We start from the raw sequence: 20,372 nt of genomic DNA on the forward strand, positions 1-20,372 counted from the left end.
ATGTCATCAAAACTGTTTTCAGAAAACTCATCTGCATCCTTTTAAAAGAATGTTCATTTAAAGTAAATGATCAAATAACTTAGACCAGTTGAAAAGACTGTGCTGAAGTAGAAAGGCTGTTTTCCACACCAAGGGAGGAAGTAAGAAAAGAGCTCTGCCTTGTGTGTTTGTATGTTTGCTGATATGGTAGAGGGAGGGGTTCAGATAGCCTGTATGCTATATGCATGAAAATGGAGTTGATGAATAGAAGCCATACAGAATTTATGTCTATTGATGAGTGGCTTTTTAAGAGATTATTCTTGCTCCTGTGTAATCTAGAACATTGGACAACACCATCAGAAAATTAACCTTAGGTTGGTCTCAGTAAGTGTGTTCAGTATGCAGTCTGTGGAGGGGAATTTGTTATGAGCTAACTCATCATTAGTCTAAGTAATTCTGTTATCAAACAGCTAGGTCCTATGGTCCTTGCCATTCCCCTTCAGAACAGCAGCATTGTCAAATCTTAACTTCCATCTGAAGACCAGGGGTGTGCCATTATATGGACCTTACTGGCTGTCACCATGTTAATAAAATACCCTGAAGTATTCAGAACACTAGTAGTACATAGAACCACTAGAGCTTAGCAGCGTTGTGCTGTCCTCTTCCATATGATAGTAGGGAATAGTCAAGTCTGGACTATGTATGTCCCTTATGTTTGATCTTCTGGTTGTGGGGAGCCTATGAGAGTTTTGAGCTATCAGTGTTACTTCTAAATGCTGAGTTTCTTACATATGTTCGTTGAGAGAGAGTACTTGAATTTATACTCCAGAAGCACTTGAGTGGGAGAACAGCAGGCCCAGTGACATTCCAAATTAGAAAATGCTGTGGAAAATTTGATATTTGGAGAATGTACTGGTGTTGTTTGTAGCAAAGTTTACAAGTTTCTGAAAATAAAGATGCTAAGGCCTGTGACTAGTTCATTTCCTTGATTGCTATTAAATCTAAAGCTTCTTAATTCCGAACTTGTACACTAAACATGTGGGGTTTACTCTGTTCTATTTGCTATTTGGTAGCATTTTTCTTTTTACTTTTGAAAGTCTCTTGACATTAAAGTAGAAGAAGATAACCTTTTCCTTTCTCCTACAGATCCAGACGTTTAATGTTGAGGCACCATGCCAGACTGTGGAAGATTTAACGAATGGGGTTGTGATGGCACAGGTTCTTCAAAAAATGTAAGAAATTATTTAATGAATTAAATACAGTTCCATTGTCTATACATTTTTCTGTATCTAAGCATATTTTAGTTCAAACTTGGCTGGAATTCCATAAGGATATGGCTTTTCCTATGCTTAGACAGTACTTTAATCTGGAACATGACTAATATGGGGGTTTTTTTCTATGGTTTTCAGATAACTATCTTAAATGCAAAAAAAGTAAATAAAGTTTTGTTTTAGGGAGGTATTTGTTCAAGTGTAAGCTTACTGCAAAGTAAGTTGGATTAAAACTAAGCTTACAAATTCAAACTTTTTTAAAAAGTTGGAACCAGTGCAGGGTAAGGTGTTGGGCCCTGATCATTGTTGCAAACTACAGTCAGTGTATCAGTAATGTTAGAATTAGTTTCATGCAATAAAACTTCTGTGATAAACTGAATGGAACTGTCATTTTAGTTGTTTGTAAAGATACTATGTTCTTTACAGTAAGTGAAGGAATAATAGCTGTTACACTAGATAATGGTTTTGTTCTTTTGAACTTTAAGATCAAATAGGGTACAATGCATTAGTTCAACATCTCAGTGTAATCTAGATTGTTTCTGGGGACTACAGATAGGCATCTGAAAGGTAGCTATATGCAGAATTACTTGTTTTCACAGAAAAACAACTTTTTATTGTTCATTAGAAACTTAAGCAGCATTTACTAAAGTCAGCAGTCCAAATGGAGCACGCTAGTTCCTACAGACCTGGGTTTTTTTTGTTTTGGTTGTTTTTTTGTTTTTTTTTTTTAAAAGGATACACTTTATTCCTTTTAACATGAAGAGGGTACTGTCTTGAGTGTAAATGCAGAATAAAATGTTTTCTGTGTAATTTGTTGAAAATGAAGACTGGACATAGGGACAGAATAGATATGAACAGTTTTCTGTTAGAGTTCTTATGGTTTGCATCAAAGAATTGTAGAGTAGTTGAGGTTGAAAGGCTCCTCTGGAGTGTTTACTCCAACTCACCTGCTCAAAGCAGAGTCTGCTAGAGCAAGTTCCCCTAGGATTGTATCCAGTCAGATTTTGAGCATATGGAAGGATAGAGACTCCACAGCCCCTCTGGACTGCTTGTTCCAGTATTCAATTGCCCTCACAGTTTAAAAACAAAACACCCCCCCCTCCCTGCCCCCAACAAAACAAAAAGCTGGGGACAGTTTTTTCTCTGTGTTCAGATGGAAGTACTTGTCTTTCAGTTTGTGCCCACTGCTGTCCTGGTTTCATCTAGGATAGACTTAATTGTTTTCCTAGTAGCTGGTACAGTGCTATGTTTTGAGTTCAGTATGAGAAGAATGTTGATAACACTGTTTTTAATTGTTGCTAAGTAATATTTAGTCTAAAATCAAGGATTTTTCAGCTTCTCATGCCCAGCCAGCGAGAAAGCTGGAGGGGCACAAGAAGTTGGCACAGGACACAGCCAGGGCAGCTGACCCAAACTGGCCAACGGTGTATTCTATACCATGTGATGTTACATCTAGTATATAAACTGGCGGGAGTGGGAGCACGGGGATCGCCTCTCAGGGACTAACTGGGTCTCTGTCGGCGGGTGGTGAGCAATTGCACTGTGCAGCGTTTGTATATTCCAGTCCTTTTATTATTACTGCCGTCACTTTATTAGTGTTATCATTATCATAATTAGTTTCTTCTTTTCTGTTCTATTAAACCGTTCTTATCTCAACCCATGAGTCTTACTTCTCCTGATTTTTCTCCCCCATCCCACGTTGTTGCGGGGGAGTTTGTGAGCGGCTGCGTGGTGCTTAGTTGCTGGCTGGGGTTAAACCACGAGAACTGCCTCTTGTCTGTTCACTGGACACCACTGAGAAGATTATGTGAGGGTATAAAGAAGGAGCCATCAGGTACTTATACACAGGATTGACAAGATCCCACTGAGCCTTCTCTTCTTGAGTCTAAACAGACACAGCTTGCTCAGTCTCACCTCATATGGCAGATGCTCCAGTCTGTTAATCATCTTAATTGCCCTTTGCCGAGCTCCCTTGTATGTCCAGGTCTCTCTTATACTTGGGAGCCCAGGACGGCACTTCAGATGCAGTCTCACCAGAGCTGAGCAGTACCTCTCTTGGCCTCCTGGTAATACTCTTCCCTATGCAGTCTAGGATGTGGTTGGCCTTCTTGGCTACAAGGACACATTGCTGGAATGTGTTCAGGTTGGTTTCTACCAAGCTTCTTCTCTGCAAAGCTGCTTTCCGAGCAATTGACCCCCAGAATATATTGGTGGATGGGGTTTTCACTTACCTTTGCTGAAATGTGTAAGGTTCCTGTCAGACCAATTCTCCAGCCTGTCGACGTCCTTTCAAATGGCAGCACAACTATCAGGTATCAAACACTCCTTCCAGTTTTGTATTATCTGAAAACTTGTGCTGTGTTCCATCATCTAGGTCACTATTAAAGATGTTTAATAGTAATGACCCCTTGCTAGTGGACTGGCCTCCAGCTGGATTTCATGCTGCTGCTCATAACCCTTTGAGCCTGGCAGTTAAGCCAGTTTTCAACCCACCTCACTGTCCACTTACCCAGGCCATGTTTCATCAGTTTGTCCATGATGATATCCTGATCAGGCAGTCTGTAGTGGGCACCTATAACAATGCTGCCTATGTTGGTTTGCCTGGTCATCCTGACCCATAATCTCTCAGCTGGCTCATCATCCGTCCCAAGACAGCTTGTGCATTCCTGGTGCTCTTTCACATAGATGGCATCTCCCTCTGTCATGGTTTAAGCCCAGCCAGCAACAAAGCACCACGAGGCTGCTTCCTCACTCCTCCCTCTCAGTAAGATGGGGAGGAGAAAATATGATGCAAGGCTTGTGGGTCGACACAAGGACAGGGGAGGAATCACTCACCAGTTATGGTCATGGGTGAAAACCAGACTTGACTTGGGGGGGGGAACCAAAATCAATTTATTTGTTACCAATCAAATCAGAGCAGGATAACAAGAAGTAAAACCAACTCTTAAAACACCTTCCCCCTACCCCTCCCTCCTTCCTAGCTCAACTCCACTCTCGATTTTCTCTACCTCCTCCACACCTCATCAGTGCAGGGGGATGGGGAATGGGAGTTATGGTCAGTTTGTCACACATTGTCCCTGCTGCTCCTTCCTCCTCAGGGGAAGGACTTCTTACTCTTCCCCTGCTCCAGTATGGGATCCCTCCCATGGGTGACAGTCCTCCATGAACTTCTCTGACATGAGTCCTTCCCAGGGGCTGCATTTCTTCACAAACTGCTCCAGCGTGGGTCCCTTCCACAGGCTGCAGTCCTTCAGGCAGAGGCTGCTCCAGCGTGGGCTTTCCCATGGAGTCATGGCCATCTTTGGGGGCATCTACCTGCTCCAGTGTGGGGTCCTCCATAGGCTGCAGGGGAATCGCCTCCTCTGGTGCACCTCCTCCCCCTCCTTCTTCACTGACCTTGGTGTCTACGTTCGTGTTTCTCTCACATCCCGCTCCTCTCTACTGCAGGTTTTCCCCTTCTTAAATACGTTAGCCCAGAGGCGCTACCACTGTTGCTGATGGGCTCAGCCTTGGCCAGAGGTGGGTCTGACGTGGAGCCAGGGGAGCTTCTAGCAGCTTCTCACAGGAGCCACCCCTGCAGCCCCTCCTCCATGACCAAAACCCCACCACACAAACCCAGTATATTCTGTTACTGCCTTCCCAGCTTGTTCTCCTAAAGAGCCTGTATTCATTCATGGCAGGAACTTTGTCACGTGAGCCATCCTACCATGTCTTCATCATCCCAGTGAGACTGTGGCCTTGTAACTACACATAGAGCTGTGTTTCCTCTTGTTTGTTCTCCATGCTGTGTGCATTAGGGCAGAGGCACTTCACATGTGCAGCCAGTCTTGCTGATTCACAAGAATGACAGCTTTCCCTGTAGTGTTTTTCTGTAGGCCTTTCCTTATTTATGTGCATATGCTTGGGGTGACCCCACTTCAGCCCTCTCTTGTTAACTATGAGGTGGTATCTCTTGTTCACGTCGTCCCACATCCTTTGCTTGCCAACAGAGTCCACTACTTTGTCACTTCATGTTTGGTTGTATTTTCCCTTCTCTATTGTTCCTTGTTTAAAACTGTTCTTACCAGGGTGGCCAGCCTGTTGGTGAAGATGCTTCTGCCCACCATAGTCAGGTGGATCCCATCTCTTCCAAGCAGTCCTTGATTCTCAAAGAGGATTCTATGCTCATAGAAACCAAAACCCTGCTGCCAACACCACTTCACAGCTGGTTGTTGATCTGCAGGATCTGTCTGCTCCTTAAGCCTTTCCTGCTAACTGGTATGACTGGGGAGAAGACTGCTTGGGCCTTGACCTATATAGCTTCCTGAGCCACATAATCATACTTGGTACTTTTCAGGTCTCCGTAGCTGTATAGCTGGTGCCCAGGTGGAAGAGCAGAAGGAGTAATAGTCTGAGGGCTGGTCAAGCTTTGGCAGTCTTTTAACAATGCCATGAATTCAAACCTCTAGTAAGCAGCAGCCCTTCTTAGATGGTGAGTCAGCTGGAAGATGAGGACTGTCCATCCCTTGCTAACGCTTGCCACTTCCCTCTTGTGCAGCTGCATGGCTCAGGTCTACTGAATACAGATGATTCTTTTGACGGAGCTCCTAGCCCCATAACCGCTGCGAGGGCACTGAATCTGTTCTGTAGTTGCAAATCCTCAGGTGGAGCAGGAGCCTTCCTCCTAGTGAAAGAAGGAGCTGCCAATTCACAGGAAGAAAAAAGGGGGAAGGAGGAGGTCTCAATGTAGTCAAATATTTCAAGGGAACACTTTTTAGCATGTGAAAAGGTAAGATCTGGAGCATTAGAATCCTAAAGGCTTGAAGTAACAAACAGTCTTTCTTACATGAAACTTCAAAGAAAATGTAAATGCTGCAAAGTTTCTTTCTGCACTTAATTTCTCCTACTTCGAGGAAGATGAGGCATCACTTAAAAGAATTATCCCATCTTTACATATTTTTGCATCAAACAAAACTAATTTCAAGTAATGTCAGCAGTCCTCTTGCTTCAGAGTAATTGAAGCAGTCTTTCTACTTTTTAATGTATTTTACTGGTACACAAAAGATGACACAACACCCTCTACAATAGAAATGGATTTTCCAACCCAGCATTTAAATCAGCTCACTTGTAAGAGCAAGTTTTCTGAAGTCTGAACATCAAGTTTACAAGCCTGAAGGTAAATACAATATAAATTGGATACTGTTCCTATTTTTTTAGGATTGGAAAGATACTGTCCTTTTTTACCCCCTGGAGTATAAGAAGGTGGTGACCATATAAATGGCGTGTTCAGTAAACTTTATAGTAAGTCAGGATTTCAGCGTAATCATCTGTTAATCTGTTTTCAGAGCATTTAGAAAAAATGTAATAGTGACATATTTAATATGGCTATTTATGTCTTGAACTTCTGTAGTTCTTCTGTAGTCTACAGGTTCCACTTGACTTAATGATGGGCCAGCAGTTGATAACTGTATATATTCTTGAGTAGTTCAAAGACTAATCAGAATTTGGATCTAAGACATAATATACCTTAATACAAACCAAAATGAAACTTCAGTATCAAAGGCCCCTCAATAACCTTAATGACTATTTTAGCCTGGTACTACCATCACTTGAAATACTGTCTTTCTCCCTGCCTCGGTATTAAGAAAGGAAAACTGTTCTGAAATACTGTTTCCAGCTGATGAACTGATGTTTTGAAAAGAGATGAACAACACAAGTACTACATTTCTGTAGCATGATTTTAAAATATTTCCTGTAACAATTGCCATGCTGATACTGAATGTGGGAATTCTTTAGTTTACCGAGTTACATGTAAAGATCAGCTAAGCAATTTAAAGTTCTTTCTCTATGCACTAGGTAATAATTTGAACCTGACAAGATTAGTATTTGGATGTCTTTCTTATAGCTGTGCTTCAGATTTACCATTTTGCATACTTATGCAATGAATACATTGATTCACATGCAGAGATTTAGCAATAGTATTACTAAATCTTGACTGCATTCCTGTTGAGATAAACTTTGAAGTGCAGCAGCAAGCTGATCTTGGATTGTAAAACAGGAATGGTAACATATGAACAATTTTTGAGGGAAAATATTATTGATCTTTTTTTTTTTTTTTGTAGTAACAGAAGATGGCTCCAATTGATTTTTGAAGTGGATACCAAGGGTTGCAGAATAGCCAAACACTGTCTGTTTCCCTGGATACTAGAGATGGGAACATAGGCCAAATACAGGGATCAGCATTTGTATAGCTGACTAGAAAACTGATCAGGAGCATGTTGACAAAGCCATTTTGAGTATTCTTTCTTGAAAACAAAACCAAATTTGACACTTTTAGTGAAATGCTCCTTTTGTTCCTTCAAACAGATAGCACAGGAAGAATACTTAGTCAGGAATCGGGGAATGTTTAACAATATGAAGCAAGTCTCGAGCATGCTTTTCCAGTGTACCCTTCTTTTTGTATTAGCAGCACCGGCTCCCTCTCTGTGCCAAGAAAGATACCATGAAGAAGAAAATTTTTGCAGGTATAGAAATGTGTAAGAGCAAGACAGCTGGGTGCTTAAGGTTATTCTGAAAAGTCATGCAGTCACATTAAATAGCAGAGAGCAAGCACAACCTGAAAGCACCAGGTCACTGCAAACAGATGTTGTTTGCAATGAAAACTTGAACAGTTGTTGCTTTGGCATGAAAACCTCTCAAAAAGTTAATCTTCAAAGGACAAATTTATTGTCTTGACTGGAGACATAAAGCTTAAATGCTCTTACTCTTATTCCATTGAGAAGGGTAAACTACTTTTTCTTTAATGCATGTGCCTTTAAATTTGGGCGTTTTTCACTAAAGCTGCCTGCTGCTTAGGATTCCTTGTCAGTGTAGTACTAATAGGCTAATTACATAAAGGTGGGAGGGGAGAATTCTGATGACTTTTGGGTGGATGAGGACTTTTACTACAGTTAATTAATGTTTAAAGAAATAGCTGAAAGAGCAGATTCATATATCCAGTGAGATTTAAAAAAAAAGAAAAAAGAAAAAAGTTTTCTGTGAATGAAGAAAATGCAGTCAGTGAAGAACTCTTAAGTGGGGTAGAGCATTGATGAAAAATGAAAGATGTTGGGGTGATCCAGTGATCTGGATGTATTTCCATAGAAGAGTAAGGATAGCATTTCTTCTTGAAAACGTTAAAGTTTAAAGTCTGAACTCTCTATTCTTTCTATTTTTTTACCCTCCACTTTCATAGAGGGAGTCCATTTGTACTTATGAGGGAAGGAGGTAATGGAAACAAGATGAAATTAAGACAGTAGTTTATGAAGAAGAACACTTTCAAAGAGATCCCTAGTTCAGGGAATTAGTTTAGATATACAGAAAGTTTGCACACCAGAACAGTAGGATTGTTGTTAGTAAAAGAAAAAAAAGGAAGAATAATCCTTACTCATCAGCTGACAAAAACCAGCTGTGCTTTGTGTCAGGTGTTCAGAAGGGGCCAGCAGCTCCTTCCATTGTTCTCAATTTTTTGTACATTGTTCTCAATATTTTTTGCACTCAAGGTAGCAGCCCATTTGTAAGTAAGGGCCATTCATCAGAAGTTACAACTCATGTAGCAGAATTTTCTGTAATGAACTTGCTGGAAGAGGCTGTGAGAAGAAAAGGGTACAGAGGGAATTACTGACACCTTCAAAAGCTTTTCACTGATGTAGTGTGATATAAAATGGCACAAATGTGTGCTATGTAACCAAGCATAAGCATTTTGCTTACAGATTCAGTTGTTAAATAAACATGTCGGTAAATCCCTGAACAACACTTCCTTTCTTTTTATCATGAAACCTTTATCTTCGAATTTCAGGTTGAAGTACCATTGAATGGAATTCTCCCATGCTAACTGTATTATCTCAGAGGAAGAAATTCAGCCTATGCTTTAGCTTACCTTTTTTGTATTATTCTGTAAGATTCACTGTTTATTTGTGTTCAGATGTGAAGATTACTGGTCCTTCTGACTAGAATTGGTATGAAATACAGTAAGATAAGATGCCAGCACACAATCAGTGTTGACGATTATTTGACAGAGTGCTATACTCCAGGAGTAAAGAATGGAAGCAAAATAAAATGTTTGAACTGTCTGTGAGTAGACTGTCTACCTAAAATCATGTAGCTTACGCTGTTTAGAGCAGATAGAAGTACCATAGCTTGCTTCTGAATTGCATCCTCTTTTTCTTCTTGGCTTTTTTTCTAGGCTTTACTGGTGTTACCTATGTTCACTGTCCATTGGTATCCCTAGAACAGCATAATTCCCTGTTTTATAGTGCAGTTTTAAATTTTCTTTTTATCCTGCTCTGGAGACTGTTTAGTACTCAGTGTCCTTCTTGTTTTAATTCTTTTCTTTGTCCATCATACTGGCCTTGGTAAATGTAAGAGATTGTATACATTTTCATTTGTCATCTGTGCAATGTGCCCCACTTAATGAATTATTCATTTGTTATATTATACATTGCAGCATGCTGTGTATGTTTTGACATATGCAGAACACAAAAGCCATGCTTTTGTATATCGCTGTGGGAGAGAAACTTTTGTAAACAGTCATTTCTTAAAGCAGCTTATTGTACCGCTGTTAAAATGAGTAATAATCATGAGTTATACTACATGCTCTGTGGGCTGGTTTTCTTCAGAAGAATATTTCTGTCTCTTGGCATCGATGATGTGGCGAGATGATCGCTTAAATAAAGGAAAATTTGCATACAAAATAAGATGGAGAAGGTATAAATGAGCATTGCTGAAAACAACATCACATGAAGTGATACAGCATTAACAACAGCATAAGTATTTTGTGCTCTGAAGAAAAGTCCCGGTTATCTGCAGTATTATTCAGATACTAGGCAGCAGTCAACTGATACACAAATACTTCTACAAACCTGGAAATTTATCTAGTGCAAGAGTTTGTCCAAGTTTGGATCTAGGCTCAGGAACTTAGTGAACTCAAAATGCTTGGTTCAAACAAGTCATCTCATGGCAATGATGATGCGCCAGTCAGTTTTCTGCAGCCCTTGTTTAGTGCAGTACTTTTTCAAAATGAGCTGGTAGGCTTTGTAATCGCAGCTGCTCAGTTCTTGACCGCATGTTTTCGTATTTGCTTAGGTGATGCTTTTTCAAACACTGTAAGAAATGACACCATCTTAATGACATGGACTAAGGAAGTTAAAGAACTCTGAACGTGATTGAGTCCTGATTCCCAAAGATTCAGCAGAGGTGGACTTGTTTGCAACAAGGACTGTGAATGATCTAATGCCCGGAAGGACCTTTTAAAAAGTATTTGTAGAAATTCTGATGGAAATTTTTTACTTCAGATTTGATTTCTGTTAGTTTGATAGAGAAAGCATTGCTGTTAGTATTCATTCTGAACTTTAATTGGACTTTCGAGGGCAGAAATGAAATTATAACGGCACACCAAGAATGATTCTGAGGTGATTTACAGATGAGGAAAGGATAGTCGTTCTAGATTTTCTTGGTGTTGATACTCAACCTGTTGCTTTTCTGCTTGTTGTATTCCTGGCAGAGTGTTTCTGCAATATGCTACTAATTATTGCAAAGTCTGCATGAAGGTGCTGTAAAGAGAATTGTTGGTACTGTTCTGACCACTGTTATGTGTTGATGGTTTAGAGTGGATTGTTTATCATCTGCTGGACCCTTTGGTACTTCCATGAGGTTTGTATACTTAAAAAGAAAAAAACAAATGGGATCTGTGGGAGAGGACTACCACACTGAGTTTAGATTTAATTCTCAGGGGCCTTCCTTATGTATGTCTGACGACATATATAAAGGAGTAGGTAGCCCAAGACTTCCATCAAGACACTGAAGGCCAGATGCATGTGTTACTTTTATTGCAGTAGTAGCTGAGAAAAGCCACCTAGTTGTTATTGAAGTACAGGCTTCCAGAGTGGAATGAGTTGGAGCTGACCCTGAAATCTTGTTACTCTTCCTCAGCTGATGCCCTTATTGTTGAAAATCAGGTATGCAATATTAGCCATCCAGTCAGTCCAAATATAATTCTGCCTGTGGGCAGTGGTTTATGCTTACCCATGTTGCTTCTTAGTGTCATTATTTACAATGAAAATTCTAAGTCAGGAATTGGTATATTTGTGGCACTGGAGCCTTGAAGCAGCTGAAGATGTTAGTGACCAAGTGTGATCCTTAAAATGGCAAGATAAGGTCCTTAAGAAAGTCCCATTGGTCTTTGTTGCTGGTGAAGCACAGGTAATTAGGCATACCTGCTTTCTCACTCGGCTGTGTAAACACTTCGCAGCTGTGAGTCTATTGTAAGCAAGGCTCACTTGGCTCTTGGCAATTCCCAGAAGACCCATGTGAAAGATACTAGTGTGCTTTTTTGAACTCCACACCTCAAATGGAATCAAGTGGGGCTACATGGGGCTTGAACTCTCATTTTTTTTTCAGTACTGTCCAGATGATTTTGTTGTGGTTGAGTGGGAGTTGTGCAAATTAAGACTTTCTGCAAGGAGAACCATTCATTTCATGTAAAAACTGAATGTGAGCCTTTGTCTCTAGTAGATCTTGCATGTATTTGCATCAATTTTGTTCTTACGTTTACCTGTCTTCTGAGGGCAGAGAGGCCATTTGAAAGCTATTTGAAAACATCTATTTCAAAACCAGATGAAACGCTGGATAAGACATTGCTTTTTCTGTTTCATAATTTAAGATTCTGTCATCTGTGCTAGAACTGCACTGTTGTTGAATGGGAGTAATTTGGAGTCATCAACTTAACTAGTAATTAAAGCTGTTCTTCCAGCTATATGTTTGCGGATGCCATGTCAGAGGAAAGGAAATATGCCATAGTCTTCACTAGAGAATGTGTAAAAATAGCAATTGGAATGTGTCAGTAGAGAAACATTGCTGCTTGTGTTCTCTCTCCATTGCCGTGTATTGTATCACAGGCTGTTTGCGGACCTTGATGTGTTGTGAAGACATTGTGGGAAAGATACAGTACAGGAGATACTGTGCCTCAGGTACAAAGCGTGGCTACACAGTCTGTGCCCTGTACTGATGTAATTGCTGGTTTACAGCACATATGATACAGATGTCATTGGAATTTCCATGCACATTCATAGTTTCCTTGAGCTTTTGCCAAAAGATTTCATGGCATCTTGCCCTTAAAGAAGAGCTCAGTCCAGAACCCTTCTATCTGCAGAGGATACAGCAGTAAATCTAGTAGTACTTGGTGGCAAATGCAGCAGTGTAAGTCCAGAAGTTGGAATACTTCACATGAAACTCTAACTCTGGCCTACCACACTAACTCTTAAGAGCCTTATGCCTACAAAAAAAAAAAAAAAAGTTATTTGGTTTTGTTGTTTTTTTTTTCCCCTGACTATATTAACTTTATATGTTGGATGAAATATGAGCCTTTCCTTATATTATGTTGACCTACTTCTTTAAAACTAGTTATTTGTAGTGCATTCTCTTTCCTTAGTTCTGATAATGGCCTTTGCAAAATTCTGTATGATATAAGGAAAATTTGACTTAAGTGAACAGTAGAAAATGTTAGCCTTTTAGATGATCTTGGAACTTGGGGCAAGAGAGTCTTGGGAGTTGTCTTGAAGAAGCAACTTATGGAATGGGCTTGTGAGAAGAAGGAAGACAATCATAGAATCATAGAATGGTTTGGGTTAGAAGAGACCTTAAAGATCATCTAGTTTCAAACCCCCTGCCATGGGTGGGGACACCTTCCACTCAAAGCCCCATCCAGCCTGGCCTTGAACACTTCCAGGGATGGGGCATCTACCACCTCTCTGGGCAAACTGTTCCAGTGTTTCACCATCTTCATAGTCAAGAACTTCTAATAGTCAAGTACATCTAATCTAAATCTACCCTCTTTCAGTTTAAAGCCATTACTTCTTGTCCTATCATTACATGCCTTTGTAAAAAGTCCCTCCCCATCTTTTCTGCAGGCCCCCTTTAAGAACTGGAAGGCTGCTATAAGGTCTCCCTGGAGCCTTCTTTTCTCCAGGCTGAAAATCCCCAACTCTCTCAGCCTGTCTTCATAGGAGAGGTGCTCCAGCCTTCTAATAATTTTTGTGGCCCTCCTCTAGACCTGCTGCAGTAGGTCCATGTCCTTCTTATGTTGGGGGCCCCACAGCTGGAGGTGGTACTCCAGGTGGGGTCTCATGGGAGCAGAGTTGAGGGGCAGAATCACTTCCCCTGACCTCCTGGTCACACTTCTTTTGATGCAGCCCCAGGGTATGGCTGACTTTCTGGACTACAAACACAAAAGAGACTGAAGGAATTTGTAGAAATAGAAGTATACTCTACAAGCAGTAGGTGTTCTGTTCTTTAACTTGATTGCCTTGTCAAAAGTGCAGAAGATAGAAAAACTTTTAAGGAAAGGTATTCACAAAAAGATTTGTCTAGGGTTACCACGAAAAGAGATTTGCAAAAAACCGGTAGTGTTCGGTAGATGAAATAACAGTACAGTGTGTTCTCAGTAGTAAATACTTAACTTCAGTGATACTTTTAAACTCTTCTCACTGTATAAAGACAACATATGTATTGTTCAGTCCCAGGCTTCCCATTTAGAATTCGAACAGCTGTAAGCAGTGTATAGCAGTAGGGATACATAATATGTGGAAAAGTAATATTTTTTGTAACACTTTCAAGTAATGCAAGCAAATATTGCTCTAGCACCAGCTGACTAATTAGAGGAAGAAGAATTTAGAGAGGGAAAAACTGGCAAAATGCATTCCAAGTACAGCAGCTTCCTCAAAAGTATTAGCTACTCATGGCACACAAATGAAGCTGTGCTGTCAAGAGGGTGTAAGGCCTTAGAAAAGTGAGTAGTAACAGGATTCTGAACTACTATATACAGGCCATGTGTGGGGTACTGAGGTAGTAATTTAAATAACCTCAGCCTGAGATAGGGGCTTTATCACTAAGGTATCCTCACAGTTTCTATAACTTGTTTTTAATGAACACTCCATGTTTTTTGTGTTTCAGAGATCCAGCTTACTTTCATGAAAATTGGCTGAACAGAATCAAAACAGAAGTAGGAGATAATTGGAGGCTAAAGGTATTTGACTTACTTTGCTTGTCTGCAAATCTGTATTTCAGTTAATACAATATTTTGTCTAAACATTAGCATATTCCTAGATTAAGATCTTGCTTTATAGTACAGCATTTTGAATTTTGGACCCTTCTAATTACACTTATTTGTTTTTTTATGTTATAGTCCTGTACAGTTTAGCGAAGAAAAGACATTTTGACTTTGTAATTACGTTTCAATAATTTAAAAGGAAAATATTAAAATAATTTTTTTCTATCAATTACCTCTGTTTTTCAAATGTTGAATGAAAGATTTTTTTAAAATGCAAAGTGTGAAAGTAGCATTAAAAAAAAAAAAAAAGACCTCTGAGAAGCAGCTCCATAAAAAGAACAGAATAATAAGCAGTTTATTAAAATAAAAATGGCAAATTGTTGTTTCCTTTTCCTTTGTCAGCTCTGCACAACTACTGAGTTTTAGGACAGGAAGTTGTATTTTTTCTGTGTTGTTTGTACTCGGCACGTTTTTTAACCATGGTCTATTTGCTTCGTCATTTGTGTCACTTTGTATTCTAGTACTTTCTTTCTCTGCAGACCTTAAGGCAATAGAATTTACAGTGCTATGGCTGAGGAACATTTTGGTTTATAAAACCTGAAGAACATAGTTTCACATGCAGATGTTAGTGTAGTTTCTGAACAGTTTTGTTCAGAGAATGATATATGTACCTTTCTAAATTGCCATTTCCATCCTGACTACTTGGGGAAACAAAATTGTGAGTTTGTCTGTTGGTTCTCATTTTCCATAAAAACATTTTGTTCCGGCCATCAAAATCCCTTCTGAGCATCTGGGGAAGGGCTACAACTTGATTTCCAGTGAAATGCTCTACTACTTGCAGGCTTACCAACATCACTGGCTGAACAGAAGGGACATACAGGTAAGCACCACCTGCAAAAAGGATGGAGCATACTGCTGCTGTATATGTTTTGACTTGGCCAGCAGACCTGTTAGTGTGGTCTCTGCTCTCTGCCCAGCTGTGTGCAAGTCTGGGCTGCTTTCGAATGTTTTGTCTACCAGGGCTGCCAGCAAAAATGTGGGTACATTGATGAGGATATATTGACTGGCTGATGAATAAAAGATGTGATCCCTAAAAAAGCTTTGTTAGTTCTGCTGCTTGTAGAACAGTTAGTTTAAATGAACTTTTCAAAGCAGCATATGGAATTGCAACTGAACAGCTGGATACAAGGTTTCATTTTTCTCTAAAATACTTCTGTGGCTTTTTTCTAAGGACTATTGAAGACTTGAATATTAAATTTGGAGAACAACAAATTGAGAGCTGTTTGTTATAATAGCTTTTCAGGTGATTGAAAGCAGAGCAGCAGCTTCTGTAACTCTTATATGGAGCTTGAGGAATAAATTTTTTTTGTCTCCCACCAATTTGGCAGATACTAAGACTTAGCAGGTGTGAAGTTAAGAAAAAAAAAAAGCTGAGCAATCTAGTAACTTCCTTACGTGACTGAGGTTGGAAAAACATGTCAAATTTCAGTTTCTTGCTGATGTCATTCCTTCTTGTTTTTCATATATCCATGTAAATAAGAACTAAATATTGAGAATTTTTTTGTTGGTGAGATGTATACTCCAGCTTTTTGTATCCATTTTTTATATACCACTTCACTTTTTGTGAAGAATACTAGAAGGCACAAATGTGATATTTTAACTCTTATTTTGTAACCAGGAAAGTAATTCTATACTTTGCCAACTGTTCTTCTTTATATGTCAGTAAACACTATTAGTAATCTAGTTGTTCAAATATCTGTCAGTCAATCCATCATTTATAGTCTGGCTTGTAGGAACACTTTCAATCTGTGCACTTCTATTTGTTTGTCACTAGATTTAAAATGTAGGCAACATACTTCTGCATGACTTGGATGATATAGATTTCCCTTCATATTTTAAGAAACACCATGAGAAATAATTGGGTTATCTCACTACCTCGCAAGTCATAATAATGAGCTGAATTATATTCTTGTGGCTAAACATGGTCTCTCTTTGCCTCCGATATCATATGGTGTTAATAGTCTCTACTTGTACAAGCTCTCAGTATTGTGGACCACATAAAGGAGCCAGCCTAGTAGTGGAAATAAGTTTAAAAAAAACAACAAACCAAATGTAATATGCAGCTAGTTGTACTTTATGGAACAGTGATTAGGAGGCCCTGATAGATATTGGTGTAGGCCTGATACAGCCCTCCTAACTACTCCTGAAAGAGATAAACAGAAAATCATGCGATTGTTAACTTTGAATTGGACACTGTCCTATATGAGGAATAAACAAGAATATATCTCAGCTTTCTCCACCCCCCCCCCCCCCCCCCCTCCCTTTTATGATAACTGGAAGAATGCAATCTCATTAAAAATACTTTTCCTGTTGCTGTACCATTTTTAAAAAAATGTGTAAATTCACAGGGATGTTGTTATATTCTTGGTTTCAGGGCAGGTTGTCTTGATTTGAGAGAATGAGCAATGCACAGGATAGAAAAAGGGAACTGTTAGATTTCAGGGACTTGCAAAGTAAGAAGCATGGAACAAGCATTCTGTGTATTACAGCTGACCAGATCTTTGTCTACTATGTTTTAGTAGAGAAACATGTTGTTACTTCTTTGGGTTTAAAATTTCTGGGGCGTAGCATACATTAGTGTACATAGCAGTTTATATTTTCCCTTGGGCAACAAAAACCCGTACTTCTCACTGCTGCCTTAACTGCAATTTTATGTTGTGGTTAAAAAAACCCCCAAACCAGAAAGGCAAAGACATATCTCTTTCCTGATATACAACTGAACACTTTAATATAGTCAGAGTTTAAAACAACCCCCAAAACCAGAAAGGCAAAGACATATCTCTTTCCTGATGTACAACTGAACACTTTAATATAGTCAGAGTTTAAAGTGTGTACACACTAGTATTTCGTGCTGAAGAAGGCATTTTGAAGATAAACCAGCCTTTATTGAAAATGGGAAACAGCACGGAAATTTAATTCTGTCGGCAAAACTTTGCAGGAATGAAATTCTCTAATCAAGAAATAAGAATAGTTCAATGTCAAGTTGTACAGGAATACCAGTAATAGAACAGAAGTTTAAACAGTTAATGATGTGATACACACGTATCAGTTTTGGCAATTACAGACTAAGTTGTCTGACTGAGGGATGGGATAAGACTGACACCCTTTCCCCCCCTGCCTTCCGTTCAGTGTGGTCCTACCTAGCTTGGGAAAGGAAGGAGATACGTTGTTCAGCTTGATTTCTGACTTTTTCTGCTGGACTTTTCACTTTGGCATTCAGACTACAGCATCAGTTTAAAGTACAATTTTATTGATGTTTATAGTAGCAATACTGTGTTCCATTACTGAATAGCACATTCAAACAATAGGAGCCACTAGACTTTCTGCAGCTCATACAGTTTGAATGCCTTGTGTTTGATACAATATTGCAAAATGGAATAACAAATTAAATTAGAGCACAGACTACTTAGTGCTGTAATATAAACAAACGTGATTTTTGAGAACTGATTTTGACTCCCTGCAGTAGTACAGTTATGTTTGCTCTGAATTCTACAGTACAAGCTGGATTGACTGGTGGAGTAATGGAAGTTAGTTTTCAGTGTACAGTACCATCTTTCTGCTACTTTCTTGTTCCTTTGCAAGGGAAGGGAGCACTTATTCATGAGCAGCATTGTAGAAGTTTTTTTTTCTGGTAAGGGTGGAAGCCTGTCATGTGAATGCTTCTTGCTTGCACAAACCAGAGATTATAGGTGTATTGTAAGCCAGCATTCATTTCTGTCAAAAACATAATTAGCAACTGATATATTTGATTCTGTTTCACTATACCCTTAACTCCTAAGTCAACCATGTCTCCAGATAAAAGTTTAATGTGGGAATGCCTTCTGTGTTCCGAGCCATATTTAATTTGTCATTTAACTCAAGGAAATATCTGTATTTGTTCTTTTGGGGATTTCTTTTTGCAGAAGACAGGTTGGAGGGGGATAACCCCCAAAACTAGTGGTATAGTGTCTTTCCAGGCTCCGTTTATAATCAGTGAAGAGACAAGACTCCCACAGATTGCAGTTTAGAGCAGAAACCTGATGTACGTAGTGGGAATGATGCATGCACACTCACTCTTCCTTCCCTCCTTCCCCTTTTAAGTGCAGCAGGGAAGAATATGTACCTTAATTACATATCTGAAGCCGATTAAGAATTCTCTTAACACTTGCAAGTGTGCCCTAGCAACACCTTCAGAGGTTATAAGGTTCTTAATTATAACCTGTGTGAAGGAAAAGACACTTCAGGACTTGAAATGTACAAGGATAAGTCAATTTACACAGAGTCTTCAGCACAAACAACATTTCAGTCATCCATGTGATATAAGTGTAAATGGAAAATTGGGGACTAGCTGTCATAACATTAGAGAGAAAACAAGAAGTTAGATAACCCATACTCCCTTCTTGTTAGCCATCACAGGCTTAAGGACATTTTTACTGTCCACTTCATCAGGCTTTCCTTTTATTGCTCAAGTATATTCATAAAGAGAGAAATCTAGACAGACTACACTTATGGACCCTCAGTTTTGAACCAGTAAGTAAATGGTAATTAAATAAAAATAGAGATTTCATATGACATGTGAGGAAGAAGAAAATGGGAGAAAAAACCTGCAAATATTGAGTCATATGGTGTTGCCAGATCATGTGTTGCCTTCAGTACCCAGGGCACATCATCTCTGCTTTCATTCCAGTCAGTTTACGAAGTTAATGGTGTGTAATAAAGGTCAGTCTCATGCTGAACAGTGTGTGCCAATTATGTAGTACTATACTACAGCCAAGATGGCTGTAAACTGAGAGGGCGATGATCATTTAACATCAGGAACATCCACACAGCTGTGCTATGGATATTAGTGAAATTTAGGTGTTCAAAGAATCAACGATAACATGCAAGTTGCCTTTGTGGATACATTAGTTCAAAGTGGATGGCCTCTCCTTGGTGATATGAGACTGGGGAAATAGAACAGGAAATGACAGATGGAAAAGAGATTGAAAATTAATAGAGATTAATCTAGAAATAATTAATAATCTATTGTGAGTTGCAACAGCTTTTGAAGTGGAATAAAACATAGTTGTCACTATTCCCCCCCTGCCCCCGAGTATGTATCATGTCTTTTTCAACAGAGGTACAGGTGCAGGGCATGGAAGTGAAAGACATTGGGAGGGTAATGTACATGCTTTGTATGGAAAAGGAGGAAGTCAGGTTGCTGATGCAAACAAATAAGCATCCCATGTGATCATGGGCTGTCTCCAAAGGATGATAGAGTGCTTCATAGTTAATGATTTATACTGGAAATTCTATCTGGTGTGTTCTATCATTGCATGATTTATAATGGTCTCTGTTAACTAGTTATACTTAGGTTTTCTCCATGTGCTTAAGAAAAAGAGAAAAAAAATATTCTGAACAACCATCACCTGCTGTGATTTAGAGTTCTGATGTAATCGGTTGTCTTTAACATTTTCTTGTGCTGTTGTTCATTTTCATTAATCTCTGAAGTCTTCCTTTTAAGAACTTATGCTATGACCTGACAAATGTTACTGGAGCTACTGAGTTGCATCTCAAAATAGAAAACATTTGTGGTAGTTTCCCCCACCATGATAATTCTCTGCTAGTGGCAGTAGAACCATCTAAGTGTATTCACTGAAGACAAGTTTAAAAAAAAATAATTAAAAAAGAGAGCCCTCTGAGTAATACTGAAGATCATTGTTAAGTTTAAGCCAGTCTACAAAGAAGCTGCTTTAGCCTTATAATTGTCTGATTGGGTGCTAGATACAAAGATGGTACAGTTAACTCTTGAAAGCAATTTATCCTAGTAATGCTGATTAACAGTGGAATAAAATAGGACATCAAAGAGAAGATTTTTTTTTTCAGTTTGTTTGCTGTTTTCTTTTTCAAAGGATGCTGCCCTCTATGTTAGTTTTGATGACAGATTTTGATCAATATAGATTTTGTTCAAGCATCTCAACTCTAAGCTCTAAGTTATGTGGAGGAAGATGACTTTCAGTTTAAGGGATTTCAATTCAAAC

The 20,372-nt window shown here is 39.2% G+C and overlaps 1 protein-coding gene across 5 annotated transcripts in view; it reads left to right on the forward strand.

The window, feature by feature from the left end:
• Nucleotides 1–20,372, forward strand: part of LOC126035733 (protein Hook homolog 3) — a 111,573-nt gene that overhangs the window by 14,715 nt on the left and 76,486 nt on the right. For 4 of the 5 annotated variants that reach the window (XM_049794590.1, XM_049794589.1, XM_049794593.1 and 1 more), the window contains exons 2-3: nt 1,126–1,211; nt 14,217–14,289. In XM_049794590.1, coding sequence (XP_049650547.1) covers nt 1,126–1,211; nt 14,217–14,289 — 159 coding nt within the window. Of the gene's footprint in view, nt 1–1,125; nt 1,212–14,216; nt 14,290–14,441; nt 15,194–20,372 lie in introns of those variants that run through there. The other variant, XM_049794594.1, reaches the window with a different exon arrangement.

Source organism: Accipiter gentilis, chromosome Z (genome assembly GCF_929443795.1).
Source record: "Accipiter gentilis chromosome Z, bAccGen1.1, whole genome shotgun sequence".
Lineage (NCBI taxonomy): Eukaryota > Metazoa > Chordata > Aves > Accipitriformes > Accipitridae > Astur > Astur gentilis.